This window comes from Podarcis vaucheri (assembly GCF_965113315.1).
Source record: "Podarcis vaucheri genome assembly, chromosome: 6".
Classification (NCBI taxonomy): domain Eukaryota; kingdom Metazoa; phylum Chordata; class Lepidosauria; order Squamata; family Lacertidae; genus Podarcis; species Podarcis vaucheri.
In genome coordinates, this window is record NC_138764.1 from 72,655,157 (window position 1) to 72,679,731 (window position 24,575).

General features: G+C 42.6%; 2 protein-coding genes and 1 long non-coding RNA gene across 9 annotated transcripts in view; 1 reads left to right on the forward strand and 2 right to left on the reverse strand.

Moving 5' to 3' along the window:
* TRIM33 (tripartite motif containing 33) overlaps positions 1–6,808 on the reverse strand; it is a 56,589-nt gene extending 49,781 nt beyond the window's left edge. For 2 of the 7 annotated variants that reach the window (XM_082226940.1, XM_082226939.1), the window contains exon 1: positions 6,201–6,808. In XM_082226940.1, coding sequence (XP_082083066.1) covers positions 6,201–6,723 — 523 coding nt within the window. In that variant the 5' untranslated portion in view covers positions 6,724–6,808. The remainder of the gene's footprint in view (positions 1–6,200) is intronic. The other 5 variants (XM_082226942.1, XM_082226941.1, XM_082226943.1 and 2 more) reach the window with 5 other exon arrangements.
* Positions 6,809–6,857: 49 nt separating this feature from the next.
* On the forward strand, positions 6,858–19,534 carry LOC309534662. Its single transcript, XR_014220825.1, has 4 exons — positions 6,858–7,475; positions 12,490–12,609; positions 18,685–18,814; positions 19,346–19,534. It is a non-coding gene; the product is annotated as an uncharacterized lncRNA (long non-coding RNA).
* Positions 15,899–22,703, reverse strand: BCAS2 (BCAS2 pre-mRNA processing factor). Its single transcript, XM_082226968.1, has 7 exons — positions 22,533–22,703; positions 22,337–22,429; positions 20,214–20,284; positions 19,541–19,702; positions 18,001–18,051; positions 16,474–16,554; positions 15,899–16,277 (listed from the first exon to the last, which is right to left on the reverse strand). Exons 1-7 carry the CDS (start codon positions 22,623–22,625, stop codon positions 16,151–16,153), a joined length of 678 nt encoding a protein of 225 aa, XP_082083094.1. The 5' UTR covers positions 22,626–22,703; the 3' UTR covers positions 15,899–16,150.
* Between the last annotated feature and the right edge of the window lie 1,872 nt (positions 22,704–24,575).

Genomic DNA, 24,575 nt, shown 5'->3' on the forward strand with positions numbered 1-24,575 from the left:
GCATTTTATTATTTCTACATAACTATGCTGAGAAGGACAGCATAAACATGTTGCTTTAAGTACCGCAATGAAAAGCTAATTATATAGCGCAGATCATATTCTGTGCACTACTTCCAGAATATTTCATTAAACGGCCTTAACTTACCAGACACCCTTACCAAGTAATACATGCCACATTGTGAAAAGCAAAGGGCTCTACAAGAGACATTGCCATGCTATGCCTTTATGGCCTAACTATTTCACCATTCACACTAAAGCTTGTTGCACCTGGGAGTGAGCAGTCACAACTACAGAACTGTCTGCTTCTGGAGAGAACCCCATTATAAAGCAGAACATGGCATCTTGCAAGCAGCACCCCAGTCCAATTACACACACACAAAAAAAATATTTCAGTCATTTTAGCCTTATTGTTTATCACTTCTATCAAGAATTTTTAAGCCCTTTAAGCCCTTGCTCAAATCTTTAAAATTCTACAAATCTGTTGTTAAATGCTGCTAAATCAGCCTCAAATTTATCCAATGAGAGCACTGAACCACAGACAGAACCAAGAATTAGATAAGCCAATTCATTTTGAAGGATTACTACAGCTTTAATGACTAGCTTATACTAAACTTCTCCTGAAAAGTCCACAGATGTATGGCTCATTTGAATACACTTATGAACAGAAGAACACACGGTGTGTTTATGCAGCAAACTTAACCAACAGCTTTCCAAAAATAAATTTGCTCCGTACCCAACTGAATTGGACAAGACCACCTTGACAAACTATTCATAAAATTCACTACACCTTGCACCAAGCCTCCTGCTACCCTAAATCTTTAACTCAATTGTCTGGAATGGATCTATCCATGTATCAAATTATTTTCATCACAGCAGATCCTGAGTTACACCAAAATTTGCACCTTAGAAACAATAACATCCAAGTGCACAGAAAAGATGGTTTTACTTACTTACAGTGCTTTGCTTTTGTTATTTCAAATCTGCAAAGAATACACAGGAAAAATCTCCTGGACCTGTGTAATGGAGAACCAGAAGCACAAACTCATTACTCCCCAGATAGACGCAGTAGGATAGCTTAAATATTACTTGCCTTCCGTCAATCCAAAACTTGTGTGCCAATTGATAGGCATTCTCCTCCTAAAGTCACATGTTGTAGGCTAAAGGTACAAAACCTAAGCCTTTACTGAAGAGACCTGTAATCTACTAGACTAACTTTTATAAGGAAGGGAATAACTCTACCCAGTGATACTGCACACTCTTTTGCACATATAATGTTCCAAATTCAATGTATGGTATCTCCACGTAGGACTGGGAAAGACTCTTTTACTGATTTTTCTTTTTCTTTATGTCTATTTTACAATTTTAATACAGTGGTGCCCCGCAAGACGAATGCCTCGCAAGACGAAAAACTCGCTAGACGAAAGAGTTTTCCGTTTTTTGAGTCGTTCCACAAGACGAATTTCCCTATGGGCTTGCTTCGCAAGACAAAACGTCTTGCGAGTTCTTGTGAGTTTGTTTCCTTTTTCTTAAAGCCGCTAAGCCGTTAATAGCCGCTAAGCCGTTAATAGCCACTAAGCCACTAATAGACGTGCTTCGCAAGACGAAGAGACTCGTGGAACGGATTAATTTCGTTTTGCGAGGCACCACTGTATTGATAAGGTTTAATCGAGTTTCATCACTTTTCATATGCTGCTTGTCTATCCCAGGACAAACTGTGATTTGTTTTAAGTATGGTTTGTGCAAAAAAAGCCAACTTCAAATTGTGGCTTATGATCCTGAGATTACTCAGAGTATAGTTAAAACCAATCACTGTTAGCCTTGTTTCAGACATGACAAAAAAAACTGTGGTGTAGTGGATGCTTCTAATGTTCTCCTTGTGAAAATGCCAAATGCCTTAGAGATTTTTATTTTTAGGTGACTAATTAATTAATTAATGTTCTCACATAATGGTTCACACAAAACAGACATCATCATAGTTCTAGTTACAGGTAGGTAGCCATGTTGGTCTACCATAGTCAAAACAAAATAAAAAAAATGCCTTCCAGTAGCACCTTAGAGACCAACTAAGTTTGTTATTGGTATGAGCTTTCGTGTGCATGCACACTTCTTCGACAGCATCATAGTTGAAGAGGCAGCCTCTCTCTCTCTCTCTCTCTCTCTCTCTCTCACACACACACACACACACACACACACACTTTCCAAAACTTTCACTTCATGGCAGGCCAGTTGCAAGAGTTATGAACAAACAGCTACACTTGCAGGTATGTTAGCGCTACCACCTTTTTCCTGATAGAGGCTCTGTCCCATTAATAGAATAAAAACTCAAAAACTGTGGCTTTCCCTGTCTCCATGCCAGAACAAATGATGACTTGAATTTATGCCTATTATATCAGTTGATGATACAAATATTCTTGTTTGGAAAAGAAAAAAGGCAACCGTCTATAGAAGGATCTATATTTTAGTAAACACACTACTGCTTTCACTTTAATGACTCACTAAAGGCAGCCCTCCTCTACATTTGTCTATGTCAAGCATAGGCAAACTCAGCCCTCCAGATGTTTTTTGGGACTACAACTCCCATCATCCCTGACCACTGGTCCTGTTAGCTAGGGATGATGGGAGTTGTAGTCCCCAAACATCTGGAGGGCCGAGTTTCCTATGCCTGGTCTATGTACTTATTTGCAGGGACAAATGCTCCCCCCCCCATATATACATAAACTGGAACAGTGCCTGTATTGAAACATAACACTAACTCATCATATACTACTACATAAGCAAGCAGGGCTGTGCCCACGTCCTTCTCCCTTCCCATCTAGGGCAGCTACTTGGAGATCAGAAGCATTCGCCTTAGTTTTCAACTAACTGGAACAAACAGATTAAGCATTTTAAGCATTCCCCCCCCCCAAAAAAAGCCAACTTCAAACTATGGTTTATGACCCTGGGCTGCACAGACAAAACACAGTTAAAGGTAAATTTCCATTTACTCAAAGGCATAACAGAAGACAAGGAGGGAGAGGAACAACTCATGAACATAACACTAAACTTTGGTTTAACCTTTTATCTAACTGCAATTTTCTCAGGATCCAAGACTAGCACATTAAAGTATGCTATTTATTCACTTAGGTTATTTGTACACTGCCCATCAAAAAAGTTAAATCCAGGCTTGATAGTCTTGTAATACTGACCACATTGATTGAGATCTGAAAACTAACCACAGAAATATCAGCTTTCATTTTTTTGAAATTTCAAGCCTATATGGTCACAGAAAATGAACGTGTTAGATTTTTAAAAAGTTAAAATACATATAAGATCATCCTATTAGGTGGTGCAGTATGGCAGTTGAGTCCCCAGTTTAAATGTCCTCTCTGCCATGAATTCACTAATGTCCTTCAGCAAGCTACTGTCTTGTAACCTCAGATCCCTTCTGCAGTATGGCTACAATACTGATTAACTTACAAGGGTGTTGTTGGAAGGATATCAAGAGTGTTCAAAGTAGTACAAAAACATTAAAAGTGCTATATTAATAATGAGTATTAGAACAATTTCCATATCTAATATATGCTACATTTATTTATTAAAAATTATACCATAGTCCATTTTGGCTCATTATTCTGGATAACTACGAAAATCTTAGATCAAGTTAAGAAAGCAGATTACTGAACAAGTAAATCATTTTATAAGCTGACAATAATGATTAGTTACTTCTCTGAAATAATTAACAAAATTGAAGTTGGAAAACACAATGGGATTGTGACCAGGCCTATTTAAAGTATATGCAGTTCATAGACACTGCTGGTAAAGACAGATTTACCGTATTCACTCGAGTCTAATGCATCATTGAATCTAATGTGCACCTCAATTTTCAGAACCTTGAAACCAAAAAAGGTATTTGCAGGCAAATGTAAATGTGTCATTGAATCTAATGCACAACTTAATTTTCGCAATGTAATTTGGCAAAAAAAGGTGAGCATTAGATTCGAGTAAATACGGAAGATATGACAACTAAACACTACTAAGCATTTTCTTGTGAAAAAGAGTGCATGAAAGCTACATGTATACCGTCATATGTGATATTCATGTGTTAGAAAGCAACAACAGTTTCTAAGCACATATAGGCTGCCAAAAAAGAAGCATACACAATTGCCACCTGTGACCTATATAACAGTTACCAACATTTTCTTATTGAGTATGTTTCAATGTAAGAAAGGCATCAACACTTAGAGACCCCCAATCAAATAGGTCCCAATGAAACAAAAGCCACAAAAGACAATAAAATACCTGCTGCTTCATACCCACCCACTTTATGGAAATATATACTGGGCAAGTCTCCTTTAACATCCACTTAACTTGCGTCTCCAAAAGCTGTAAAGCCAAACGTAACTACTGCACCATGCCCATATATTACATATTTGTATTACATAGTTCAGAGACTCTGGATTCAGAAAGACAGTGATTCAGTCCACACACACCCCTCCAATTTTAGTTTCCCCCATACTTTTTATCTTGAGCTGATGAGCAATGGCCCTATTTTCATTCTCACAGTCCCCAGTGTGGCTTGCCCCAGCGTGTGAATATTGAAAATAATGGTGGGTGTTATTATGAGTTTATGGGTGCCAGACTCCTATAATCCATGGATCCAGAAAGTGTTAGAATTTAATCAACTCTTGGTGTGTTAAACTGAGGGCCGGAAACATCCAACCCCTAGATCCAGCAATTGTTAACAGCTAATTAAGCCAAGCTACCTTCTTGTGCTGAGGAGATCTCCTGGATGGGTTATTAAGAAAACAAAGGATCAAGGGGCTCCTTGGAGATGGCAAATGGGTGGGGGCACCCACCAGCAAAATATAAAGCCAGAGTTTAGAGTAGAGAGGTGAGGAAATCAGTGATATGATGGGGGAGAGAGTCAGAGAGCAATGTTTAATGCCTGCTTGAATCTAATACTGTGGTTATAGAGAAACAAGACCCTTTTGGGGTGTTCGATATTGTGAAACCTGTCCACTGTAGGCTCAGGTTGTATATATGTGTAAATAAACCATGTCACAAAGACACCGCAGTCTCCACTGTGCCTCATTTCCAAAAGGAAACACAAACATTGGGTGAGCACCTGCAACCCCTGGAATCTTGCACTGCTCAGAGATTGGGGTAGCAGACAATGATATATTGAAAACAGGTTCAGAAGAAGAGGCACCTAGCATTACTAAAGAGAAGTGATATGAAGCAGAAAATTCTCCAAAACAGAAAAGTTTCCAACTCTTTATTTTTCTGCAGAACATTTAGTGTTTCAAAAGTTGATTAGTAATAACAAATGGATACCAAATACACTATTAGGCAAACTTGGCATTCAATGCTTTTAGCTTTGTTTACTAAGTAAAACAAACATTCTACATTAGATCTCAGGCATTTAAAAGTTCTGATTTATGTTGCCATATGCAAATTCCCCTAATTTCAATTCTTTTCCAGAAAACCTACATCACAGCTAGAGAGTGAAACTGAGAACTGCTGCAAAACCTAGAGTAACGGGAGGGAAATTTCCTAGAAGGAGAATGCATTATTACAAATGATAAATCCAGCCAAGTTTGACAAACCTTTCATCACATGTCATAAATGTATTGCATAGAGTAGCACGAGTACTATCTTCAGTTATTAATATTCTTACTTAACTGCTTTTAAAAGATTGGCTGGAGATCCTAATTTCTTTTCTGTACAACTGATTCAACATGTGCTCTCTCTACAGCTGACTGTCTAGAATTTAAGATACTGTACACATAACATTCTTCAGTTCATGGCCCTGATGCTGCGAACCCGCCGTCTCCCTGCTGTAAACCAACAAGTGCACCACAACATCTGCACGGAAAAAGACCGTCTAGGGTAACTCCAGCATATCGGTTCTCGCTATTCAACAACACCAGCAACACATCACTCCCTAATCTCTATTTCCCTGGACCGCAACCTTCTTCCTACAGCTCTATCCACCTTGCCCTTGCTTGCTTTCTGCCCCCCTTCCCCGCAGCCTCTTATGAGAACCGGGCTTCTGGTCTTCACCCTCCACACCTCACACTGGCGACTCGAGCCAGAGCTGTCGCAGCGTAGTAACGGGGCGCCTAGCAACCTGGCCCGACCCCTCCGGCCGGGTCCACCCCAGGCAGCGGGGCATCCTCCCCAGCTGGACCTCCGCCCATGCCCCGAGCCTCCCCACTCACCCTGCTGGATGTCCCCGTTGGCGCCGCCGGGCACGGGCACGTTCAGCTGGCGCTCGGGCTCCGGCAGGCAGCGCCGGCAGAAGGAGTGCAGGCAGGGCAGCAGCTTCGGCTCGGCCTCCCGGCTCTGCAGGCTCTGCGCGCACACTGCGCAGGTGTCCAGCAGCGACAGCGGGCCCGGCGCGGCGCTGGAGAGGGCGGGGGGCGCGGGGCTGGGGCCCAGCGGAGCCAGCGGCACGGGGCCCGGCGCCGGGCCTACGCTCACCAACACAGGCGCCGCGGCCTCCGCCTCCCCGGGGCCCTTGTCTGCCGCCACCGCCGCCACAGCCAGGACCACCGCGCCGGGACTCTCCCTCTCCTCGGGCGCGGCGGGGGCTGGAGGGGACGGGGGCGCAACGGCCGCCGCGGCTGAGGTGACAACGGCCGCCGCGGCGGAGGTGACAGACTCGGTACCACCCCCGGCCTGCCCGGCCTCCCCAGCCCCCTCCCCGCCACCGCCGCCTCCTCCTCCTTTGTTTTCCGCCATATTTCCTCCTTTGAACCCGACTCCCCGCTTTGCTCACGCACAGGACCGCGCATGCGCCCGCAAGCACGCTAGCGGCCTGCGCGCGCACGCCCGACACACATCTGGCGCGAGGTCCGCGGAGAGACGCCGCGTCCAGTGGGGAGGGGGCGGTGCTGGGCGTGTGCGTGCGCGCGCTTGGACAGTAGTAGCGGACGAGGAAGGCGGTGGGAGAGGCCCGAGGTTGAGAGGCCGGCGAAAGGGGGTCAGTTTTTTTTCGTCCCTCACTGTATGGTGTTTAAAGGAAATAGCTCGGACGTAAAGGAGAGCGCGAGCGCGCACGCTCAGGTCTGTAATAGAAGCGGCGCACGCGCAGACAGAGATTCACGTTCTAAGCGTGGGTGTCTGGAGAGCGGTTGGCGGTTGGTGTGTGGAGGGAAACGGGGCTCGTGCCGGGGGCCGAGAAACGGTGCGGCGGGAGAGGAGTCGAGGCAGGGCGGAGAGCGGCCTCTCACACTTGCCGGCTTCTCATCCGCGGTGTCTCTCGCTGAAAGAATTGGGGCTCCTGAGTGGGAAGATAGGAAACATAACGCGGGGCGGTTCTTCTAGTCCATTATGTGCGCCTCACAGAGGGTAATATTTGAATCTCCTCAGTTTGCACTGGGTTGGTTTGATTCTGTGCTTGGCTTGCCGCGTTTCGAAATGATTTACAGTGTAGTCCAAACCTTGCCTACTCAGAAGTAGGCCCAGTTGAGTTCAGTGGGGCTTACTCCCAGGTAAGTAGGGCTACCGTTACACCCATTTGTGTGTGGCTATTTTAATTAGATGTATTTTATTGTGCCATGTGAGTTGCGTTGACCTAAACGTATTTGAACGAGGTAAAGGTAAAGGGACCCCTGACCATTAGGTCCAGTCATGGCCGACTCGAGTTGCGGCGCTCATCTCACTTTACTGGCCGAGGGAGCCAGTACAGCTTCCGGGTCATGTGGCCAGCATGACTAAGCCGCTTCTGCTGAACCAGAGCAGCGCACAGAAACGCCGTTTACCTTCCCCCTATTTATCTACTTGCACTTTGACATGCTTTCGAACTGCTAGGTTGGCAGGAGCTGGGACCGAGCAACGGGAGCTCACCCCGTCGTGGGGATTTGAACCACTGACCTTCTGATCGGCGAGTCCTAGGCTCTGTGGTTTAACCCACAGCGCCACCCGCATCCCTCCTTTGAATGAAGTAAGGAATAAATCACAGTGCTAAGTCAGGGAACAGACAACCTTGTTGCATTGTCACCAGCAAGGCAGAACTGAGACCTCTGCCCATTTCTGGCCTCAGGATTTTATTTTATTTTTTAAGTTTCTCTCCTGCAATTGTCTTCAAAGTTTGGACACAATCAAAAGCATATTTAAATTATCTCCTGGTTTGAAGGCGAGTCATGGGACTTTAAAAGCTTAGGCTCTCTTGGGTCTCTGCTGCTTTCTAGATTGTCACCTTTTGGCCCCAACCCTTGTTGGAGTTCTAATTAGTTGGATTATGGCATCTGAGAAGGAAGCTATCCAGTATAACCTCTCAGATGCTTTCACAGGGACCAATTTACACCCTGGCTCTTTGGTCTCAGAAAGGGAAAAGTAGATGTTTGATATCACCTAGGTGAAAATTAAGAGAAAAATAAATGAGATCCCATTATTTGGATAGCATACGGTGAGTAAAATGTTTTTGGAGTAAGCACCAATGGCCAGCCATTGAGTGGCATGAGAAGTAATGACTGCTGCATGTCAGTTCGTGAACATGGTTATAAAGAAACCATTTTCACAGTCATTTCAAATGTATTGGTGTTCTGTCTCTCCTTAAAGATACAAAATAAAACCAAACACAGAGAATAGCTGTATGTGTAATGAGGTAGGGAAAGAAATTTTGCTAATGTTCGCCATTTCTTTTAAAAATTGAGTTGGGGAGTAGAAAATGGACAATCTTGAAGTAACATAATTGGGGGAGGGGGACTCATACAAGGTAATCTGCCAATGGACTGATTTTGAGTAGGAGCTGTTAGAGTTATCTACTCTTGGTCAGAAATTACATCACAGAATGTTCCCAATAGGTATTTTGAAAGTCAGATTACAATCATATACACACTCACATGGGACTAAGTCTCATTAAGCTTCTGGTCTGAATAGATGTCTATCAGGTTGCACTATTGTGAAACCCAAGTCACACCATGTTTATAAATACAGTTCATTGCCTTTGAAATATACCCTGCTTTTTCAGATATATTAATATCGCAGCTAACTAAAAAATGTGGTGCCCTATAACGAAAGTGTACCTTAGTCAATTTAAGCAGAAGTAAGGGAATCAAATCCATATTTTGCCTAAAATAAAATACAGAGGTCTACAGTGACCGTGATTTAAGCTCTCCCATGGAAACAATGGGACATATTTGGTTGGAGGGTTCCCCAAATTATTGCACATTGGGTTGGGTAGCTGTTACAGATATAGTTAGTTGGGCTCTAGGTCTGCTAGGAATGATGTACAGGTTACTGTGACTGGAGGCCCAATGCAAGTCAGCAAAATGGTGATGTTGCAAAAAAGAGGAAGAAGCAAATCCTGTTTTGAATTTATTAAGAGAAGCATGCAAGACATAAGAGGTAATGACACTTCTTGCTGTGACGCTTATTATAGGTCTCTGAAGTGCTGCATCATGTGTTCACATTTTAATTATACAAACAAACGAGAAGATTCTGAAGACAAACTCAGAGTTGAGAATAACATTCAGAAGGCACTAGACATTTTCACTTAGGGAAAAGTAGCTTGGGGAAGAGGATGTGGAATTAATTTTTATATATTTAATGGATTCATTTAAGAAGGATGAAAAATGAGTTGAAGTTTTAACCAAATTTAGGTTAGATTATGTATAACTAATTGTAAACAGCTGGGCAGTGAAATGTTGCTCTAGGAAATAGAGAAGGGTGGAAAATAACACTTCACCAATGCTATAGAAAGGTGTGAATCCAATATGAGTCCAGCCTTTGCTTCAACTTTAATTGGATTAACTGGAATTATCTCGCCAAGCTAATTTCAAGACTTCTTTGCCTTTGAGGGTATAAGTGATGTTGTTTTGGCTACAGTTGTGAAGTACTTCTGAGACAACTAATTTTGCCTGATCTGAAACAGTTTTGCATTCTTATTTCTGAATTCACACCCATTTTCAAACATTTTTGTGGACTACTTGAAGCTTGCTAGGGTTCTCGATGGATCATTTACACTTTTTTTTTGTTCTGCAATGTATAATAGATTTCAATTCTGAATTAAATATGAGTAAAAAAATAACTATTTCTTCAGCACTGGTCTATTGAAATTCAGCACTGTGTTATGAAACCATATTCCTAGACTAGGCTGCTAAGAAAGTCCCCTTTAAATCATAGTAAAAAAAAGAGATAGAGACAGCTCATAATAATTATATCATGGGCCTTAGGTCAGGGGCTTATTAATTAATCCATTCATGTTTTAAATGGTTTTGAACTGCATCGGGGTGGGGTGGGAAAGACAACTAAATTGAAATTCCCCATACATTTTTGCTACACACTAATGCCAGTTACGGAGAATAGCAGTTCCAGTTCCAAACCCTCCCATTCAGGCTGACCTCAGCCCTATGGTGGTTTGCCCCACCAAACCCCTGGGGACCCACATTGGCCTCCTCAGGCCCCAGGGTACCGTATATTGGTTTGCCTTTCTGGACGACATACTGATACGCTGTATCTTGAACATGACATAGAACGGCCTGATCCTCTCCCAAATGTTGATTCACCTGGGAGTAGGCTCAACACTGAGGTGGCCAGAATCAGCCTATCCCCTGAACACCAATTTTCCATGATTATTCTGGTACATGCCAAGCGTAAAATGTGACTTCTACAGCAAGCCAAGTTGTTAGGGAAAAGTATTTTCTGCCTGAAACTAGGCTATTCAGCAGGCTATTCCAGACCTTCCCCCTTGACTAGAAATACCAGGTTATAGCTAGCCTCAGCCCACTAGCTAAGGTGTCAACACTCTGTGGCATAATGAGTGGACAGCCTACCCTAAGGGGCTGGGAAATGGGGGGGCATGTGTGAGATGTGCTCACAGGGAGTGTGATTTGAGGCATTCAAGAACATTAAAATTCAGGGCAATTAAATTGGCATTACCTCATTCTGCTCCACACCCCCAGAGGAGACCTGTCCTGATAAAGACAGAAAACATGGTGGCAAAGGCATGCATAAACAGGCAGTGGAGCACAAGGTCCAAGTCCATGTGGTTGAAGGCAACTGAGATAGGCAGTAAATCTGTCCCATCAGGAAGACCACCTTAGAAGAGCCAAAGCCCTTTTTTCTCCAGCTTTGTGTTCTCTCAGTGCTAAGGAGGCTGATCTAGCCCTTTCTTTTTTTAAAAAAAAACCAACACCTTTACTATCAACTGACTTTGAGCTGACATCACATCTCAGTGTTTTATTCCATTTGTTCTTTGTTTCATTGTTCTATTTTATTGTATTTTATATATTCTATCATATTTAATGAGTTTCATTTAAACTGCTTTGGAGATGTATTTTGGCTAGGAAATCCATTACTTATATCCTATTAATAAACAAAACATCTAACATCTGGTCTACTTTTAGATTTCACAGAGGAATCTGCTTAATATATATAATGACTCATGAGATGGGGGAAATCCTCATAAGGGTGTTACATATGCATTCAGAAAGCTCCTGAGAATAAGGAGGATTTATTGGTCATGGGGGGCGGGGGCTAATACAACCACTATAGTCTGCAGCATCACCTGGGATCAGTAATGTGGGACAGAAAATCTTCCAGTGCTTCATTTTTTCTGTGGAAAATGTTCTGCTTCATAGATTAATTAGTAACTGTGAATGTCAATTACAAGTAAGTGTTAGACAAGCTGGCAATTTCATTTTTCCCCCTTTACAAGCTAAATTAGATCACTATAAGGCATTTCTGATTTCTCTAAGTGAGCCAGTTCAAATTTTCTGGAAAACCCACATCACTGCCCGTGATCATTCTTTAGACACTGCCATCTCCTTCAAAAGATTCAAGGTTTACAAAAGAAAAGAAACTTTATTGTGGGTTTCGTAATATAAAATTTAGGCAAATGGCTGCATAGTAAGCTACCCCATTGGATTCCAGTCTGCAGCATATTGTGAAAGGATTCATATATCCTAGTAGAAGCTTTAAGTTTTGCATCAATGTGACAAAAAATTCTAATCTCAGTGATGAGAAGATGTATAATCTCTTGGACCTTTTCCAATTTTATTTGAACATATATTAAAAGGTTCCATCACATTTTGAAAGATGCACCCACCCCCACCCCCAATCACTGGCATTGACAACCTCCGCCCCAGAGCGCTTCTCACACACCCTTTGTTGCCCAACTGCATCACAACAGCTCTGCTGCCAATGGGTCTAACTCTCCAGGAATTGCTGCCACCACCCTCCCACTTACTCCTGCAGTCCTAGGAGAGAGAACCTGGAGTGCGCTAAAGCAGTTATTTTTTAAAGGGTTCTGGACTAATGCCCCTGCACTCCTCAGCTCAATCTGTACCTTTGCTTACCTGCCATGGAACAGCTGTAATGTTTGATGTTTTACTGTTAGATATTTTAATTTGTTAGAAGCTGCCCAGAGTGGCAGGGGCAACCTTGTCAGATGAGTGGCATATAAATAATAATTATTATAATTATTATTATTACCTGTGTAGGGAAATCATATATGGAATGACCTTAATCATTATAATAATTTCTCCTTAACATCTGAATCAGGAGAGTTCATGGACCAGTGCTTGGATGGAGTGGTGAGATGGATGAGGAAAAACAAATAGAGCTGAATCCTAGCAAAACATAGGCACTACGGGTAGAGTGATTCTCATACCTGAAAAACAGGTCAGTTGCCTACCCTGGGTGGGGTTGCACTCTCCCTAAAGGAGCAAGTTCACATTCTAGGGGTGCTTCTGGATCAAGTTGTGTCACTGGAGGCCCAGGTAATCTCAACAACTAAAAGCACCCTTTGATGCTGCAACTGGTACAATAGCTATTACCATTTCTGGACTGGGAAAGTTTGGCCAGAGTAGTTCATGAATTGGTTACTTAAGAGTACATTGCAGTAATCCCATCTTTTAAGTGGGGCTTTCCCTGGGCTTGATATGGAAACAGCAGCTAGTGCAGAATGTTGTGGAACGATTGCTGACGGCAGTGTGACCTCTGCCAAGAAAACCAAGAACGAGTGCTTCTGAACAACAATTAAGGACGAGTTTTTCTTTCTTGGCCAAGTCTCCAAGCTCAGCGATGCACTGTTGAAGCCAGAAAGTTGTTATGTGAGGAGGATGAATTTTCTTGCAGAACATCCACGCCAGCTTCACTTACACACCCTCGAGTGGGTGCAGGTACTATAACTGCCTGGTATGTTCTTTGATCCTGCCCAGATTTCTCCTAGAAATTTCAGTAATCATCCATCACCAGTTCAAGTGTTACACAGGTCATTGTAAGAAACAAGCCATTTTTTCTCAAAAAGCCAGAACCATGAAAAAGAGACCAGAGATGGTTTACAAGTTGGAAGTCATGAAGAAATGTTAATTGGGCGACACTGACAGCAAAGCGCAAAAGGGTGGGTAGGAAGGCCACTAGTCGGGAAAAGAAATGAGATAAATGACTAAAAGCAACACATCAGTTGAGATCAAAGAAACTTATACCAAGTCCACTTGGTATAGCAACTACACAGTGGACTTGGGTGAAGGTATTGAGGGGGTGCTCATCAGATTTGCAGATGACATCAAACTGAGAGGAGTAACAGTTAAGGTAACAGTTCCAAGACTCAAGTTTTTATTAAAGACAGATTTTTTAAATTAAAAATACAGATGACTTTATTTTGCCAAGTATTGTCCAGCAATGTCTATCCACCAAGAAAACAATGTCACCTTCCTCCTATCAGTTGGTTCCCAATTATCGGGTTGGTAACATGCTTTTGGAAACTGGACTTACTGAAACTGGAACGTGTCCAGAGGAGGGCAACCAAAATGGTCAAAGGCCTGGAAACGATGCCTTATGAGGAACGGCTAAGGGAGCTGGGCATGTTTAGCCTGGAGAAGAGGAGGTTAAGGGGTGATATGATAGCCATGTTCAAATATATAAAAGGATGTCACATAGAGGAGGGAGAAAGGTTGTTTTCTGCTGCTCCAAAGAAGCGGACACGGAGCAATGGATCCAAACTACAAGAAAGAAGATTCCACCTAAACATTAGGAAGAACTTCCTGGCAGTAAGAGCTGTTCGACAGTGGAATTTGCTGCCAAGGAGTGTGGTGGAGTCTCCTACTTTGGAGGTCTTTAAGCAGAGGCTTGACAACCATATGTCAGGAGTGCTCTGATGGTGTTTCCTGCTTGGCAGGGGGTTGGACTCGATGGCCCTTGTGGTCTCTTCCAACTCTATGATTCTATGAACAATCCTCAGACTCCGAGGAAAAACTTCTAATTTTGCTCTTGTGGTATGTACACAGACAGTGCAACCTACTTTCCTGCTTAAAGAAAGTGTGGTTGGAGACTTGGACAGCGGAAGCATTAGCCTTAAGAGGGCTAAATCCAGATCTCCTGTTGACGCAGGCAGTGCAGGTGGAGAATTAAAATTCCTCAAGCCCTTAAGAAACCTCTGGATAAGGAACTGTGAAAAGATGGCTTGTAACTGATTAGGTGATAAGCTGCTAATATAGCTAAGTGGATTGTAATGGATGAAATAGATAGGTCACCACCTTTTAGATCCTAGCAACAAGGACACCCAAGCCAACCCCAGTGAACATTTCAACTCATCTCCCTTTATATCCCCCACTCACTTTCCCTGTTCCTCAGAAGGAAGTCCACCTTCTCCGACTTCTTGGTGTCATATCTTCTACAATACTGTCCAGCACTTGTAATTTCCAATTATTTGGCACACTTTCTTTTTCATATTTTAGTCCCTTCTTAATTTCTTCAGTAGCATAACCTTTCCCAAAGCTGCCCAGGTAAGGACTACCATTAGAGACTACACTTATCAACCAGTTCCCTTTTTCTGTGCCTAGTACACTGCCGTGATTACAGATGACAGAGATACTAACTGGACATTTGAAAAACCTATCTCAAAATGGGAAGTCATCCAGCCACCACTCCATTAATTCCTCCATGCAGATCAAAATCTGAGTGCTTGAGTCCTGCCCCAATTTTGTCCTTTCACAAACCCCTGCCCTCAATCCATCAGTGGCATAGAGGAGCAACAACAAACGAACGCCAGCTCCCTCGGCCTGTAAAGCGAGATGAGTGCCACAACCCCACAGTTATCTACAACTGGACTTAACTGTCAGGGGTCCTTTGCCTTTACCTTTACTAGAAGAAATAGGCTTAGGGACAGCTGACAACAAAGTTGTCCACTTTTTGTCAATGCTTCTACAGACTGCGAATCGTACTTGGAAACTTTTTTGAGGTGTAGGATTAGTGAAGTCAGTGAGACAGGGCCTGGCTTACCAAGAGATGCACTTTCTAATATTAGACATTAGTGTGATACGCAAGCATAACCCATTCATTACCTGCTGTTGAATACTTCTGTTCACAGGTCCATTGATGTCCCCTGGTCCTTGTCTTAATGTTAACTGAACATACTTTCCCACAGCAACATGTGCTAAGAATGCTCTTCAGTACGTCACTATGAATGCATAGTATTACAGTGGCATAGTAAAGATTTTGAGACTATTGCCAAACTTCACAACCAACTCTGCTCAAAATACTAGTAGCCTGCCATCAAAGTGGTCAGCTATGGCAGGAGGGTCATGAAACAGGCTCTCACTTTTGGAACCCATTTTTTAGAAGCAAAGGTATACCTTTCACTTCTTAAGTAAGGACACATGAAGAATCCCACCAGTTATACAATTTTAACCAACAGCTTGATGTACAAACTCCTGAAGGATACATATATTTGGTCTCACCTTGCGTATTTCTGAAAAATATGCAAGATACATATTTTATTAAGTTTGTCTTGGTCAAGAGCTACAGTAGTGCAAATAATTGAAACTCTGAAGAAATCGGATTTGACAAAGACCCTTTAGCACCTGAAAATTTGTATTCCTTCCTAACAGCTATAGCTGGCAGCATTGGCACCTCTAATATAACTTACCAGTAGTAACTTTTCATTGCTTTGTTTTTACTAGAACACAAATTAAGTTGAAAAATGTTTATTTTTAGTTATTTTAAAAAATTGGAAACATACACAAACAAAAAATCTGCAACATTCATGCCAGAAATTGGGAAACTCGGTAAATCCTTTTAGAAACACTTCTGTTCCTTGCAATCAGTTTTTCAGCAATCAGTTGCACAAATGACAGCTCCCCCTCCCCACTAAGAAATTAGAATTTACAGCCATGCATAGACTTCAGTTTTTGTGTTTTGCAGCTAAAGGCCAACGCAAGTCTCAGAAGTCCTGTTGGATGTTTTCTTTGTTTGCCTCTCCATGTTGCTGCTTGATTTGAGAAATTTCATTTTCCAGTTGCACAATAGTTCGTTCAATCTCATAGTTTTTACTGACCAGGGACACCCACCTGAGGGGGGAAAGAAAACAAAAATTAAATTACTATAGGCTTCCTTAATGCTAGGTTACCAGTTAAGGGAACAAGTTGGAAGTGCTGTGGTTAAGGGAAGCCAATCTCAATTGAGACTTCCAACTGGTTTTGTATAAGGTTGTGTTCCTCCCTGAAAGACAGAGAAGAGGCAGGGAGCAAAGTTCAAGAAACTTACATAGATTCCATCTCTCGAAGTTTAGCACCAGCTGTGAGCTGCATGTTCTTCCGCTGCCAGTTAAGGTCTTGAATGTGTTTCCTGAAGAAAAGGGTGACATACTGAATCACTTGTAGTCATTTATTCTACTGCCCTAAGTCCACAGACAAGTGGAACAGACTGTACAATCACATATTCAGCCCTAAAAACAGGAGCTTGGACAACTATTTTGGACTATCTTGGAAGCAATGTTAAGAGTTCTGAAAGACTCTGGATTCAACACTTTAATGCTTTGGCCACACCTATCACTGACATGCAGCCTTCAGAGTTGGCCGACAAGGAATGTGATCCTTAGGCTAAAAAGACCTGTTAGCCACATCTGATCTAGATCCATTATCCAGAAGTAGCACCACTTGTGGACTCCATCACCATTCAGATCTCTAAAAATGTACATATGCTTCTTGAATTAGTCCTTGTATGGCACTCCTAATTCTTTTCTTCTGAATTTCTTCTCAAAAGCATTTTATCAGTAATTATGAATGGCCTTTTAGTTTTAATGGTGGCCCTAGCTAGCCAACTTAACAGACAAGGATTCAGGAACAGGAAACATGAGCTCATCCCTGCAATTTGGATCTCTACAATATTTTATGCCACTGAAGGTAGAAAAAAAAGAAAACTACATTTTTTTCAAAGTAAATTAATCATGTGCACACTGCCTGCATTAAGAGAGATCCAGGAAAGAGTTCAATGCAGCACAAAGGAGATTGTCAGTGATCTCCCTTTCTCCTCCCGCACAAACTGTTTAGGGGTTCTCCCAGTTCCTCCAGAGCCAATTTGAGGGAGGTGTGGAAGCATGTAGAAGGAAGGGGGGAAGCTCCCCCGTACTAGCAGAAGTCCTTGGATGGGGTTCTGCTAGAAGCAAGGCTTTTTTTAAACAGAACTCACCAGAGTTCAGTTCCAGCACCTCTCAGGTGGGCGCCATTGCCATTTTAAGAGAACAAGGGAGGTGTTCATGAGGACTTCCAGCATGTCTTTTTCTAGAAAAATAGCAATGGCTAGAGGGACCCATAAGTTGAATCTGGCCCTCTGATTCAAACTACTGACAGACCTAACTTCATGTCATTCAAAAAAAAAACAACAATCTACAACAAACAGCTTCACTCCCAGAAATGAGTATCATTCTTGAGCTGTTACTTGGTATGCTGCTTCTCAAGGAGTTATCTCCAGAAAATTATCTAAGGGAAACAGAGCCATCTAAGCATTTTGTATCTAATATTTGGAAACGATGGACTAGTGAGACCTTCATAATAACCAAGAGAATGTCTAAAAATAGCAGCAGTAACCCCAAATTCCAAAATGAAAGAAAAACATATTTAAACGTTTATTTCTTGCACAATCCCATGTATACATGAATAATTCAAAATACACACTGTACTAGAATGCATATTTTGCAATCTGCAACAAAGATTAAAGACTTATACATTATTAGAGCCCCATAAACTATAATTCAATTTTTCTTCCAAAAGGCAACTGAAAAACAGGACTCACCTCAAACTCTGCAGCTCCTTTTGTGCCTGTTCAATCATATGAACTAAATGCCTATCAGCAAAGAAAAATACTAGTTCAAAAAATGATTCCAATAGAGAGTTCAAGTAATGCAATGTACTGATCTATATTTTATCTTAAGCATAACTTAAGCTAACTGGGGGCTTTAGATTAACTCTGTTTCTATGTCTCTTTACAGTGCTGTAACTCTATTGATCCCTGAAACATAAGAATAAAATTTGGTACACAGGACACAGTTCTATGTTTGAACTTCAGATACCAACTTAATACCCACAGTAGTTTAAAGGAAATCAGTTTACCCAAACCACATTAATTAGCCCATCCCATATTCCAAGTAATGCTAATATGGAACTTGGTGTCCATTCTTGTCTAATTAATTACTAGTAAACCAAGCTGACATGAAACTTTTTTCTAGATTAGATACTATTAAGTCAAGAAAATTCAGTATTTTACTGAGAGAAACAAATGTGGTAGGATTCACAGTAAAGCATGCTTAATGGGGCTGGTGTGTGGCATTCCTGGTCTACTCTATGATGTGTATGTCTCGTGTAGTTTTATGAAATTTCTTATTGCTTTCCATTGTTGTATACCACTTTGATACATTTTGTAAAAAGGAGCACAGAAATCCTTAAATAAAACAACTTTTTTGTCCCCTCCTTTCTGCAGCAGCCCCTCCAGCTCCCTGAAAATAAGGAGTGAGAGAATAGGATCCCTGAGATTGAGTGGAGGCAACTTCTACTATGCCAGCTTCTAATAATCGGTGAATTTTTTCAGGGACCAGTGTGGGGGAGACATGGTAAGGAGGGGGCAGGGAACTCAGCACCCACCAGCCCCATTACACACTCTTAACTCTCAATACAGCACTTAGAACTTTTGCAATTCCCTACTGCAGGCATGTCCAAAGTCCATTTTGGGGGCCTAATCCAGCCCACCGGTCAGTTTAATCTGGCCCCTGTAGGAGTTTATTTCCTGGGGTAAAATCCTAAGAAAACCTCAACAAGTTCAATCCCCGAAAAAGCTCAAAAGAATTGGGGTAAAATCATAAAAAAGCTCAACAATTTCAACCCTGAAAAAAGGTCAACAATTTTGGTTGGCCCCCATGGCTCTTCACTTCATCAAATCTGGCTCTCTTTTGAAAAAAGTTTCGACACCACTGCCCTACTGCAAAGTTTACATTCTGACTTGCAGCATCTTCTCTAATCTTTTCATCTTAAAAAACATTCATGTGGTGAATGAAGATCCACTGAAAGAAGGAATAAAACCAATTCTTGACCCTTTTCAATGAAGAAGTATCCAATAGTATATGGCTCTTATTTTTTACTTGCAGGTGTGAAAGTGCTAAGGAAGGAGGGGTAGGTTTGGTTCTCAGTAGCAGGAAAGACAGCACTCCATTGACTTCAAGACTGATTTTTTAAAAGGTTTTCAGTTATCACTTTGGAAGCATTTCACAACAAAAAAAATTATAAAGCCTTCCAGCTAGCCCTTTTTAAGAAATGACTTGAAGGAGACACAAATATCTTACTCATTATACACTTTCCATGCATTGCAGCCATACTGAGACATCAACTCCAAATTCTCAATTCGGACTGCCTGGTGCTCCAGCTGAGCCATTGAGTTATTAACACATTCTTGCCATGCTGTGATGTCATTCTTCTGCCCAGAGGATGGTGCAGGCAGCTCATATCTGTGAAGAAAGCAAGAGAAATTATAGTTCAGGAACAACAGTTTAGATGGTTTGAAGTTTAAGAAAGTCATTGCACTGATCATGTCCATGACTAATTTTTATCAGTGAAATAGATGTGTATCAAAAGCATTCAATAGCTCAATAAACGCTAAAGGCTATTTAAAATACCTGGGGAGCACAACGATTTTGGTTCATTTGTCTAGTTTCAGGCACATGTAGTCCTATTTGCAGAAGTATGACCCAATGTCTGCTTTCTCCAATGCTATCAGCATGAAGAAACTTAATCTCTTTTGCTAAAATGCTGAATTATAATTCCACAAACAGACCTACAAGTTCCTTGAAGACATAACAGACCACTAGCTATTGTTCCAACAGAGTATGCCTGCCACCCTGAGGCAAGAACTAGAACATCACATTTTAATACTTTTCAGAATCAGGCATCCAAACCTTATTTCTTTCTAGATTTTGACTTTGCATAGATGGTACACCCCACAGAAGGTCCCTAAGTTACCTTTTCATGCTCAACAGTTCTATGGGCTGTCGGGCTGCTAGGCGTTCAAATTCATTCCGCATTATTTCAGTCTATGAAACACAAGTCAAGAAGAATTACTTGCAGTCCAGAAGATGATAACCTGAAAATTCTAAATATGATCACATGTAAGAAACAAAGGTCTAGACCTCAACCCGATACCAAAGAAATCACCTTGTCCTAAGGTACACCTGTGTCCCTGGAACTCCTGAACACATTCAGGGTACTTCATGTATTCTAGGGCTCAGCCCAGGCCTTGGCAACAAATAGTATTTTTCAAAGCACTGCTAGGACTTAAAAATCAGGGAGCTCTCAGTTCAAGTTTTATCTAGTCCAGAAAGTCACAGTCTCTCAGTCTCTGCCATTTACAATAAAGAGATAATATACTATCCTGCCTTACAGAACAGCTGAAAATATAAATATGAGATGTTCTCCATTCACTTCCCCCTAAACACAGAGAATCTTTTTCTATTTTTGCATCTTTCCTTATATGTTTTGAGAAAAACAACACTTATACTCCAATTTCTCTTCAAGCAAAACATACTTATCCCTGCACATTTTTTAGGATGGAACTATATCACAGTAATCAAAATCAGGCCTCACAATTAGTTCTACTTTTATTTTAAGTATCCAATAAAGTACTGCTACCTTAAAATTTATTAAACAAGTTAACAGAAACCAGAGGTGGTTCATGTTTATACTTAAAACTAGTAACTCAGGTGAAGCTGTTACTTTAGAAGTTTTTGCTATGCTGGGACCCTACAATACAAAATAGTTATGGCAGTGCCCTCTAGCGGCTTGATTTCTATTAAAATATTCATTGCTCACTTGGAGACAGGCAGGAAAAACTGTTTTACATTTGTTGGAAATACCGCTAACTACTTTTGAAGTTGAACACTGGCTTATTTTTATTCGTACCTTTATTGCTGCCAGACTACAGTTAACTGCCTTGACCCTAAAAGGCAGCCTAGAAATTTCTTAAATATTTTAAATAACTTTTCTAGATTAACATCCTGAAACTGCTTTTTTATTGTGTATTTTTAATTATTGTAAACAACCTTGGATATTTTATAAACTGGCTACACATGTAAAACAAAAACCACAAGCACTTCAAACTATTGCCTACTGAGACAATTCCAAAAACCAAGAAGTGCGTCTTCAAGACTCAACCCTGACCTTAAGTTAAATTTCGGGGGGGGGGTGTTCTGTATGCCGGGCGGTGGATTTCGGGGAATCTTGCCACACCGCAAAGACAAGCACACCCCTACAAGATAACTTCTCATGGACTACCATATGCAGGAAGCAGAGTCTGCTATCTTGGCCCACCAAGGCTTGTGCCACATTAAGCCCGTTAGACCTTCCTTGGAGGTTGTGAAGCAGAGGTTGGATGGCCACCTGTCAAGGATGCTTCAGCTTAGATTCCTACATTGCAGGGGGTTGGACTAGATGACCCTTGAGGGTCACTGCCTACTCTACAGTTTGATGATTCCATCATGACCAGCCGAAAGTCTATTTCACTGTCTTTGCGGGCATCTGCAAAAAACTTGCACAGCCACTTCTCGTAGTTCCGTGACAAGGATAGGAAAATTATCGCCCGCCAGAGATAGTTACAACTACCATTCCTGTCAGCCCCAGCCAGCGGCCATGGATGCTGGGAGCTGCAGTCCAAGTACCGGCAAGTCCTAGCTCTGAACCCAAGGACCAGGGTTGGATTTAGGTTTGATGAGGCCCTAAGCTACTGAAGGTAATGGGGCCCTTTATTTGTCCAGCTGTCAAATATATGTCGAATATATGCTATATGGTAATTTTTGGACCGAAAGCCATTAGCACATAACAAGATATTTTATCAAAGTAATTGTTGAACTGAAATACAATTAATTACATCATAGGAGCCTACACAACACAAAATACTGTTGCTGTATGTAGGTTTTATTTCATTTGTGGGGGGGTTGCCTTAAATTTGGGAAATGTACATCCAGTTGTCTTTTTCCTTTAAATTTTTGGGGGGTCCCGAAGAGAGTGGGGCCCTAAGCTATAGCTTGTTTAGTTTATACGTAACTCCGGCCCTGCCGAGGACGCTTGAGCCCGGCGGGCGCCTTCCTCACCTCGAAAGCGCTGTAGTCGGGCGCCGTCAGGTAGCTCAGGTAGTTCTTGGTGGGCCGGTAGCGCCGCGTCTCCTCCTCCACCAGCGCCGCGGCCTGAGGAGAGACAAACGAGCGAAGCGGGAGACACGCAGTCAGAGGCACGCGGGGAAGCCCCACCGTCCTCGCCGCCACACCCCCTGCCCCCCGCCCCACTCACCGCCTCCCGCACGCCCGGAGCCTCGTAGCCTTGGTCGAAATAGGGCAGGGCGTCCACGGCGACTTCGCCCGCCACCAAGCCCGGACCCGACATGCCGCAGCTCCCAGCGCCCGCCCGCCCGCGCGCCTCAAACTTCCGTCGCGTTAAGATTGCGCGGCCGCCGTCTCCCCGACATCCACTTGTGCCACTGCGGCTGCGCAAATTTAGCTCTCCGGCGCGAAAGGAATCCCCTCGCGGCTCCCGGCGCCTGCGCGTGTTCGACTACACGGCCCGGCAAGTCATGCTGCTGCTCCCCCTGCAGGGCGGCGTAAGGAACAGCAGGAGCAGCAGCACCGAAATAACAAATAGTTGGTCTGCCATAGTCAAAATAAAAAAATTCCTTCCTGTAGCACCTTAAAGACCAACTAAGTTAGTTCGTGGTATGAGCTTTCGTGTGCATGCACACTTCTTCAGATGCACAGTGTGCATGCACACGAAAGCTTATACCAAGAACTAACTTAGTTGGTCTTTAAGGTGCTACAGGAAGGAATTTTTTTATTTTGAATATGGCAGACCAACACGGCTACCCCTCTGTAACTTGTACGAGATAGATTAATGCAAATAACAACAGTGATTCAAGCGGTGTATCTTTTTCAGTGCTGGAGAGTAACACTACATACCATACATACACACGTTCTCCTTTCCAAGGCCTCTGGTTAATGGGTTATTTACCCTCTTACACGTGCCCACAGCATAAATGGTGTCCCCAGCCGCTGGGATTTTTATTTTTCCCTCCTTTCAGGCCCACTTCCCCAACACAGACACCAATCCGGTTTAATCTGTTGCCATAGTGCAGTGGACTTTGCGCAAGCTCTCTATATGGTATTATTGTTTTAACAACAGACATATTTTTCACTGCACAAACCTGTAACTTTCCCCCAAAATGGTGCCCCTTTTAAGCAAAATGTATTACATGTTAACAGTGTTTTTTCTACTTCACACTGTTCAATACCAATTCTCCACTGACCAGGGTCACAGGGTCCATTTCCTTATTCTGTTACAACCCATGAGGGAAGGAGCCAAGCAGTCATAGGCTGGAGTTAAGAAATGATAGGAACTGATACGGAAGGGGGGGCATGTCTTCTTCACCTCCTTCTTCGCTACAATATATCCATTTATTTCCAATTGTCAATGTCAAAAGGGACTAAAATCTATAAAATTCATAGAAAATCAACGTGCCAATTTGCTCAATTTCTCTAGGACTCCATGACACCTCCCCTGTCCTCCATAATCCCTCAAGCAAGGTGTCAAAACCCTAATCCTGTCAAATCACTCTGCCAAGCCTTTCCTCCGGGCAAAGCCAGGTGGCAGACCATGCATACATGGACCATTGTCTTCTCATCAGGTACTCAGGATGTGCTTATCTGCGCATATCTCCAGCTCTGCATATTCCCCCCTCCCTCCTCCATATGTTAATCCTGCGTGACCCAACCTCTTCTTAATATATTCATGATGTAATCTGTGTAACCCAACCTCTTCTTAATGTATTCATGATGTAACTGGGATGTATTTTGCACTGTATTCTGGGACATGGAGGGAAATTTCAAAAGTTCATGTCACCCCTTTCTCGCTGTTCAATCTTGCCTTGAACCTGTTGCGCAATAAACTTGGATCTTCTGCAGTTTGTTCCTGTCTCCGGCTGAGCTCATTTTCTTCCGCAGGGACCCGCGGACCTAGTCCGACGAGCTGGGTGGCAGAGTAGCCCCGCACCCAGATTTTACCGTAACAGAACAAGAAGCTGTTGCTGTGAGGAAACTAGTGGGCACCCAGCACCGCTAGAGCCATAAGTGGTTCTGAAAACTGGTCTGCAAAGGGTTCTGTGCTACATGATCTCTGCTTACAGATGAGTATGGAAAACAGCTTATTTGTTGCTGGGCTCCGTTGAAAACAGCTCCATATAAACCAGGAAGTGACCACTCCAGACAGTGGAATGACTCTTCTTTTCTTATCTCTGTTAGGCAGTTGAATGTGCATGTGTACTCCATATGTTTCCCCTCCTCCCAT